Source organism: Condylura cristata, unplaced genomic scaffold, assembly GCF_000260355.1.
Source record: "Condylura cristata isolate star-nosed mole 26May11 unplaced genomic scaffold, ConCri1.0 scaffold00023, whole genome shotgun sequence".
NCBI lineage: Eukaryota > Metazoa > Chordata > Mammalia > Eulipotyphla > Talpidae > Condylura > Condylura cristata.
Window position 1 is genome coordinate 24134988 of NW_004567124.1, and position 8563 is coordinate 24143550.

The 8563-nt window shown below is 43.8% G+C and overlaps 1 protein-coding gene across 2 annotated transcripts in view; it reads left to right on the top strand.

Annotated features, from left to right (window-relative positions):
- The window catches only part of TGM5 (transglutaminase 5), a 29427-nt gene extending 23895 nt beyond the window's left edge, over positions 1–5532 (top strand). For both annotated transcript variants that reach the window (XM_004687868.2, XM_004687869.2), the window contains 4 exons: positions 2574–2942; positions 3407–3567; positions 4756–4889; positions 5027–5532. In XM_004687868.2, coding sequence (XP_004687925.1) covers positions 2574–2942; positions 3407–3567; positions 4756–4889; positions 5027–5180 — 818 coding nt within the window. In that variant the 3' untranslated portion in view covers positions 5181–5532. The remainder of the gene's footprint in view (positions 1–2573; positions 2943–3406; positions 3568–4755; positions 4890–5026) is intronic.
- Positions 5533–8563: the final 3031 nt, after the last annotated feature.

Consider the following 8563-nt stretch of genomic DNA (forward strand, 5'->3'; position numbering starts at 1 on the left):
ATGTCTTCAGCCCACAGGGCTAGTAGCACGGTGTGAGACAGGATCTGACCAGGAATGGATCAAGGTGTAGTCAGTAGGTAGCTGAGAGTGCTGGGGAGTGGGGTGTCTGTTTTGGGCCTTTAGGTGGACACAAAGAAAACTCCAGAATCAGATTAGGATGGGGCTACATCGTAAATTAAAAAGTACTGGATAAAGCTCAGTGGTACTGTCCATCATTCCTTCCAATCCCCATCTACTCTGGGGATATTTTGGTTCAAGAGTCCAGAAACAAATCCTGAAGTGAGGATGTGCATACAAGTGTTTTACCCTTGAGGCAATCCAAGAAATACTGGGAAGGAGGAGACAGAAAAGGGAAGGAAGCTGATGCATGGTGCCACTTCAAGCCTATTAGCAGATGGGCAGCCAGAGTTCAGTCCTGCTTTGGACCTCTTAAGGTGGGTTGTTCTAATGTTAGTATCAAGTTATTTGTTGTTTATCTGAAATTCAAATTAAACAGCCACATGTTTTTATTTGCTATAACTGGCAACACTGTCAGGGATTTAGTGTGAAGTATAGAACACCTAGGCTGTATCCTACTTAAGAGACAACGGCACTAGATCATTGATCCGCCAACTCCTGTCCATCAGAGGTTGAGGGTTGCTCCATGGGGGTGTAAATTCCCTAGCACCTATGGTCTACACCTCTGTGTGGGCTGTGTCAGCTCTGGTGGCAGAAAATACCTTGAAGAAGCAAAAGTGCTAGGATTTGAAATCAGGCACATGGGCACTTGCATGGCAAATGTTAAGAGATGTGGGTAGGGCATTGACAGTACTTACTAGAGATACATGAGTTCACCTATAAATTTGGGGGGTGAGAACTATATTATGGTGCATAGGAGTGTCCTGAACAGTCAAGCAACAAGTTGCGCCTTAAACCATACAAGGGTCAAGGGGTGCTGACTCCCTAAGCAGTTACCTAAACTTAGTTCACCTAAGTTATACTTGTCAATTCAAGTATAACTTTTGATTCCCCAAAAACTTAACTACTAAATGCCTGCTGTTGATTGGAAGCCTTACCATTAACATAGTCAATGAACACATATTTTGTATGTAATGTGTATCATGTACTGTATTCTTACAACAAAGTAGAAAATGGAAAATATTACTAAGAAAACCATAAAGAAAATACATTTGCAATTCTGTATATGTGGATACCTTAAGTTTATGTCATCTGTTCACAAGATAAACCATCTCTCAGAACCTATATCAACATTGTCTTATATGATACAAAACATTTGTCACTGTTATATGTATATATTACTAAAAGTAGACATCAAAATGGAAATTTGAAACTCATTTATTTACAGGTATAGTGACTCATGCATTGATATTTCTTGAAAAAAGAAATACAATATAAGTGGACCTGCACAGCTCAAATCCATGTTGTTCAAAGACCAACTGTATTCTGTCTCCTCCTATCCAGACTGACAGAATTGAGGGTTAAGCAGACCACAGAGTTGCTAAATGTGCTTCACATTTCTCTGGGCCCAATCTAGTGAAGCCCATGTCTCAAGCTACTCTTCCATCTGGACCTGTGCTTAAAATGACCCAAATCTAGGGGACAAAAATGACCTCTGCCTAGGGAGGTTGCAGGAATGCACCGAAGAGTGGCGTTGATCCTTCGCAATAGTCAGTGCTCAATGAAGGCAGCTGCCAGGACTTGAGGCATACAGGACTGGGATTCCCACACAGCCTCCCCGGGACTGACCACTCCGGGAACTCAGTTTCCCTGAATTTCCTTTCACTTACTGTGGCTTCTCAGCTTCTCAATTTCTAGGTCTTAGGCTACTCCTGACAATAGTTTGGTTCTGGAGATCATATCACACCCTGTTGTCTTTCAGAGTTTTATTCCTCTGCTTTTTCTTGGTGAAAGTGGATAGAATTTACTGTGTTATAAACAGATTGTCAAATTGGGGAGATTTGGTTTCCAACTAGACTCTATCCCTTTCAAGTTGTGTGGCTTGGATAGTTAGATGACCTCTCTGAGGCTCGTTTTCCTCATCTGTATGTGGAGTAATAATAAGAATATGTCTCTATCATGATGGGTGTGAGGATGAAAGGTGAAAGGGCTCAGCAGAGCCTGACCCTGGGAAAGCACTTGAATAGTGGGGATTGTTTGTTAATGGAAATGAAGGGGCTTCTTTTATTTTTTTTTAATATAATAGTTTATTTTTACATTATCTTGTGCCCTTTTCCATCTCAGTTATAATCCCCGTGGGCTTCCCATCACCAAATCACCCATGTACCATCACCATAGTCCTGTGCACCGCCCCCGCCCCCCATTCCCCACGCCACCCCCATAAAATGTCTCTGGTACATAGTTATTGGTTATTATTTTTTTCCCCTGGCCCTTTATGTTCCTGCTATGAGTGGAACCATCCGGTATTTCCTTTTTTCTTTCTGGCTTAGTAAATGAAGGTTTTTAAGACCTTGTAGTAATGGATGAGCTGCTGGGGAGAATATTTAACCAAGGCTTACTCTTCCCCACCAAACGTCAGTCTGGCCCACAGTTAATGCTGTGCTCTTAACTTTCAGGTTCCCCCCAGGAGAGACAGATATTTCTGAAGGCACTTCAGAAGCTGAAGGCTGGAGGGATCCCAGGTACCCAGCCAGCAGAGTCACAACCCTCTGGTCCCAGGCCACGGAGTGGGGCCAGCCCTCGGAGCATGGAGGCACCACCCCCTCCTTCACCCAGTGACGTTGTTCAGGTCTCCCTGAAATTCCAGCTGCTTGACCCACCCAACATGGGCCAGGACATAAGGTTTGCCCTGATTGCTATCAACATATCACCCAAGTTCAAGGACCTCAAAGTGAACCTGAGTGCTCAGTCCCTGCTGCATGATGGTAGCCCCTTGCCCCCATTCTGGCAGGACACAGCCTTCATCACACTGTCTCCTGGTGCAGGTATGGACACTGGGTATGGGCACAGGGATAATCTATGTTCAGGGTGGGAGGTGAAATGCTAGCAAGGTTGTCAGACAACAAGGGTTCTGGGGCCAGACCCCTGCAACAAGGCTTTTCCTGCTCCTCCCCTCCTTCATTCTCTTCTTCTCCTGCTTCTCCTTCTCTCCTTAATTCTCCTCCTCCCTTCATTTACTATGCCAAGTAAAGTAGCCTGGTTTAATGGGAAAAGGCTGAGCTTTATAAATGGCCAGACCTTGGTAAAAGCTTCATTTTACCCATTAACTAGCAAAGTGACCTTGGGCAAGTCATTTTACTTCTCTTCACCTCAGTGGTTTCATAAGAAAAACTAGTATCTGCTTTATGGGGGCCCAGAACATGTTATAGAAGGGACCCCAACTCCAACCCATGCCACGCTGATTTTCCATCTAGCCTTGCCTCACCCCATTCTTGTGTTCTCTCCCTAGCAAAGAGCCATCCCTGCCAAGTTCCCTACTCCCAGTACAGCCAGTACCTGTCAACAGACAAGCTGATTCGCATTAGCGCTCTGGGCGAAGAGAAAAGCTGTCCTGAGAAGATCCTGGTGAACAAGATCATCACCTTAGCCTATCCAGCCATCATGATTAATGTAGGCAAGAGCCCTGCAACTGGCCTGGGGGTTTCTTGGGATCTGACTGAGAAGGATAGAGGACCCTGAGAGAGCAACCCAGCCTATTGAAGAGGATAGCATTTCTTTCTTTTGCTTCTTCTGGGTCCCCCCCCCCCCACCAGAAATAGGAGATTTACCTGAAAACACAAGGTGAGGTCTCCATCATCTTGAACCATTAGAGGCCTTTTAGGTGAAACTCAAGCAAATGTGAAGCAGAGGTCAGAAAGAGGTCCTGCTCTTGTTCCACGTCCCAATGTTGGCCTTCCCTGGGGTCAATATGAAGAAATATGAGCTTATGGGATGGACCTGAGTAGGGAGAAGAGGATCAGCTCAGGTTTGAGATGCAATTTCTGAATGATGCATCCCTGGACAAGCCACTGGGCCTCTCTGGAAATTGTCAAATCAGAAGATTTGACTAGATGGCCTCTGAGGACCTTGCCTACTCTGATGTTTGTGGTCCACCGAGTGGGAAGACATTGTCCCTTCCTTATAGTGATGTCTCCCATGAGACTGTGGTGCCCCCTGGTGGGGTGCTTCTGGCAAGCCCTGTCACTGGAGTCCATTTTAGAGAGGGTTTCCAAAAGTTTCCTGGGGCTACTTTCGTCTCTGTCTCATAGCATGAGCCTTTTGATCTTCACTCACACATTGGTGTGAAATGAAATGAGCTAGGGAGATAGGAAAGGGATGGAGTGGAATTCAAAAAGAGAAAACAAAACAAAAACTGCAAAAGATTTTATCCATATTACTCACAAAAATTCTTTCAGAACTCTTGCTTTTTTTCACATTTGGATGAGATCTTTGGGGCAGAGGCAACAGCACTGGAGACTCCCAGTTCATCAGACTTTTCCATATACTGGGTTTAGTGATTTAAAATTTTTTATATAACAATCCAGCACAAGAACCCACTTTATGTGTAAGTGAAACAGAAGTTTCACGTAACTATATCTTGTGTGATGGACCTAATTCTTCTTTTCTATTTCAGTTTTTAAAGATTTTGATGTAACCTGTTACATTGGTTTTTAACCTATAATTGGGAAGACGCTGGCCCTGTCAGTCTAGCTTTTCAGGACTCAGACCTAGGAAAACAGTGCCCTCCATAAATGTTTGAGGAATTGTGGACTGAGACTAATTCGCTGCTTCTTCATTTCCTCTGATTTCTCTGTTTAGGTTTTAGGAGCAGCCATTGTGAACCAGCCGCTTTCCATACAGGTGATATTTTCAAACCCCCTCTCGGAGCAGGTTGCAGACTGTGTGCTGACTGTGGAAGGAAGTGGTCTCTTCAAGAAACAGCAGAGAGTCCTGTGAGTGCTGAGACCTTCTCTAGGAGCTAGTTCTATCCACTGAGAACACCAGGAGAGACCTGGTTGCTGAGTAGAAAAGGGCTTTGGGGTTATCATGATGCCTACTGTGTCCTGACACTCTCCTTTCTCTGCTGCAGCATTGGAGTCCTCCAGCCCCAACACAGAGCCAGCATCACTCTGGAAACTGTCCCCTTCAAGAGTGGCCAAAGGCAGATACAAGCCAATCTGAGGAGTGACAAATTTAAGGACATAAAGGGCTACAAGATTGTCTCTGTTGAAGCTGGATTATAAGTTTTGGGATAGCTGGATGCATAGATTGTGGGCTTTAGGAAAAAGAGCAAGTTCAAATGCAGTTGTATCCTTTCCCAACACACTGGAGGCTTCAAAGGGATTCCAAGGGGTGGCAAAGCAGGTGGCGGTGAGAGATAATCCCAATTTGCCATTGGCACTGGTCTGCAGGACTCCATTCAGAGCTGATGGATTTCAAGGTGTCCCATCTAGAAGTGTGGAAGGCCCAGAAGCCTGAGTACACTGAGTGGATTTGACCATGAACTTACTACTCCTAAAATGAAGGAAAGAAGTCCAGTTTAACATCTCACTGCCATTTTGTCACTGCAATGGCTAATTCCCTAGTACTAATAAATGGCAGTCCTTGTTCTCACCTCCTCTGCATCCGTGTAATCATCACTTTCCCTATAGCTACTCCCACCTGTTTCCTGGATGCTGGGAGTGTCCTGTTGTTTCAAAGCCTGAGCTCATTCACTCATTCAAAAAAGATCTACTGAATGTCTAGGATGTGTCAAGGACTGTTCTAAATGTAGGGAATAAGGCTATATAAAGAAAGCAAGTCTCTGTCCTCATGGATCTTACATTCTACTTGGGTGGTGGTGGCGGGTGCAAGAGACAGACATTAAACATGTCAACACAGAAGTAAGGTACTTAGAAATCCTGCCAGGTAAACAAAACCCCAGGTGGTTCTACATACCACCCAATATTGTGTTTTAGAAAAAAGCCCAAGAGATTGATCATTTGACCTTCCTTTGAATTCCTTCCCATATCATATCCCAGATGTCCTTCAATCCTAATAGACCCCACTCTAAGCTCAAAGTCTACCAGAACACTGTAGTCCTGGGTGGGCCCAGGATGGCTGGGATTCTGACACTAGTTGAACCAGCTGAATAATGCAGTGAGGTAGAGTTTTGGTAAGGAACAAAGACTTTTCTATTGGTTGTGCTTCTACTGAACACAAAGCAACTCCAAGCATTATTCTCTCTGCCACACCTGCTTTCTTATGACACTGCGTGCAAAGTTCTCCATGGAGAAAGGAATGGTGCACCTGCCCTCTAGGTGTTGGTTATAATACTCAGACTGCTGTTGAGGGTATATGTTAAACACACATTAACTAAAGTTAAATACTTCTATTATATATATACAAAAGGGTAAGTGTGATTAATCAGAGCGAGAGGAGAGGGTGTGGTGGGAATTTTATGGTAGGTTGACAGTCCTGTTAAAGAGTGGACTGAGAACCAGCAGAACCCTGGAAGCAGGGAACTGAAAGCAACCTATAATTATTTCATGCTGTAATTACTGCCTGACAACCATGAAAACCATTTTAAAGAAAACATCCTGGAGGGGAGCATCTACAGAGACAAAGACCTCTGAATATTTCAGCTACCACACCCTTGGACTCCTTCATGAATTTTGATTGTTTTAACATCACATTCATTAACTCTTTCATTCAGCAAGTATTCTGAAATTGTACTAGGGCAGTGAGGCCACAAAGAGGGCCAGGGTCTGCTCTTAAGTAGCTCAAGTCTAAGCACATGGAGAATGAAAAATAAATAAGGTTATAACACACAGCACTATAGGGGTGAGGGGAAAACTGATCCAGTCTTGGAACTTTAGATAAGGGAAGGCTTCTTGGAGGGAGTGACATGTAAGCTAGAAGTTAAAAGACCAGGAATGTGCTGAATAGACTTGGGGGTAAAGTAAAGCAATCATTCAGATGTCTACAGATCAGAGAGGAGAGAGCAAATAGCAGGGGAAAATGAGGTAAGACACTAGGAGTCTCTGAAGAGCGTAATGTGGTGGTCTACGGAGTTCAGAAAGATCATACTCAGGAATAAATTTCCTCTAAGTATTGGATTACAGTCATTGCCTATAATCCTAGGTCTTAAAGTTGATTCTATTTTGCAGAGCTCAGCAAAGTAACTACATGATTTGAAAAGCACTTACAGGACAAATAGTTCTCCATCATGGAGACCAGTTTTGGGTCTGCCACTTTTTGAGGGGTACAGATAAGAATAATTTGCTTGCAGAGTGATCCCAGCTTGCCTAAGACCCCATTAGTTGGAACTTAGCTTCAAATGTACAAGGGTCTCGAGTTTCCTAAGGAAGACAGGCCAATCTGCTTGGCATAACAGGGAGTTCAGGAAATGCTTGAGCGGAAATGACATATGAATATGTGGGACTGTGGAGAAAAACAACTCTAGTTATTTACCAAGGTAGAGGAGAAAGATCAAGACAAAAAGCAGAAGGAAATGCAAGCCTGATTTTAGAAAGATATTGCTTATGTTTCCTTTATTTAGGGAATTCCTAGTTAACCTTTTGGTTTTAATTTCTAGCATAGTTTCAATGTGGTTAGAAAACACTCTGATTTTAATCCTCTGCAATTTTTTGAGACATGTGCCGTGGACCAGCACGTAGTCCATTTTGATGGATTTTTCACATGCTCTTGAGTATGTTGTCTGCAGTTTTGTGGTACATTGTTTATGATCATTAGGTCAAGTTTGTTAAGTTGCTCAAATCTATATGTGTACTAATTTTGTTGTTTGTTCTATAAACTAGAAAGGGAAATATGTTGAATTCTCCCATTATAATTGTGGATTTATCTATTACTCCTTTTACTTCTGTTGGGGGGGAGGGGTGTCAGAATTTTCAGTAATCTCCCATTAGAGTCTGTGGATTTAAGTATTTCTCTTTTTAATCCTGTGCAGGGAGTAACCTATAAGTTACTCCACTCAGGGAGAGGGAGTATTTGGTGAAGACAAACTATTTACCTAGAGGTGGCCAGAGGTAGAGAACCATAACAACTGTGGGGCATTTAGATCACTAAGCCTGAAGGGGTGAGGGAATGAGAGATTGTTGGAAATAGTAGACAGAACTGTTTGGAGAGGGCTGCCTGCCAGGAACTGCCTTTTTGGTGACACTACAGGGAGAGAATCAGGAGAATTAACACTTCAGCCTTGTTCTACTCCTAAACCCTAATGTTCTGTTGGCACCTGTTAGGCAAAGACCACAACAGGGGGCCAGAGAGCAGGAAGCCCATGTGTATTGTCAACATTGATCAGCTTCTGGGGTACAGGGAAACATGAATAAGGGTATTGAGTATATATAGAGGGGCAAATGAGAATATCCAACTTAAGAAGTAGCTAATACAACTTTAAAATTACTTGAGCCAACAGGACCTATAAGTTACTCCACTGCGGTAGGTCCCAGCAGACTCCAGTAAGCTCCAAAATAGGGCTTGGAAGCAGCCCAGACCTGGTAGGCCCTGGCAAGCATGTTCTGCCAAGGGGCACAGATGCAACAGGTCCCAGCAGATGCCAACAGCAGGGCCTGTTCCTCACTGGCTGCCACTTTTGGAGCAGTGAGCCAGAGACACACTGTTTGGA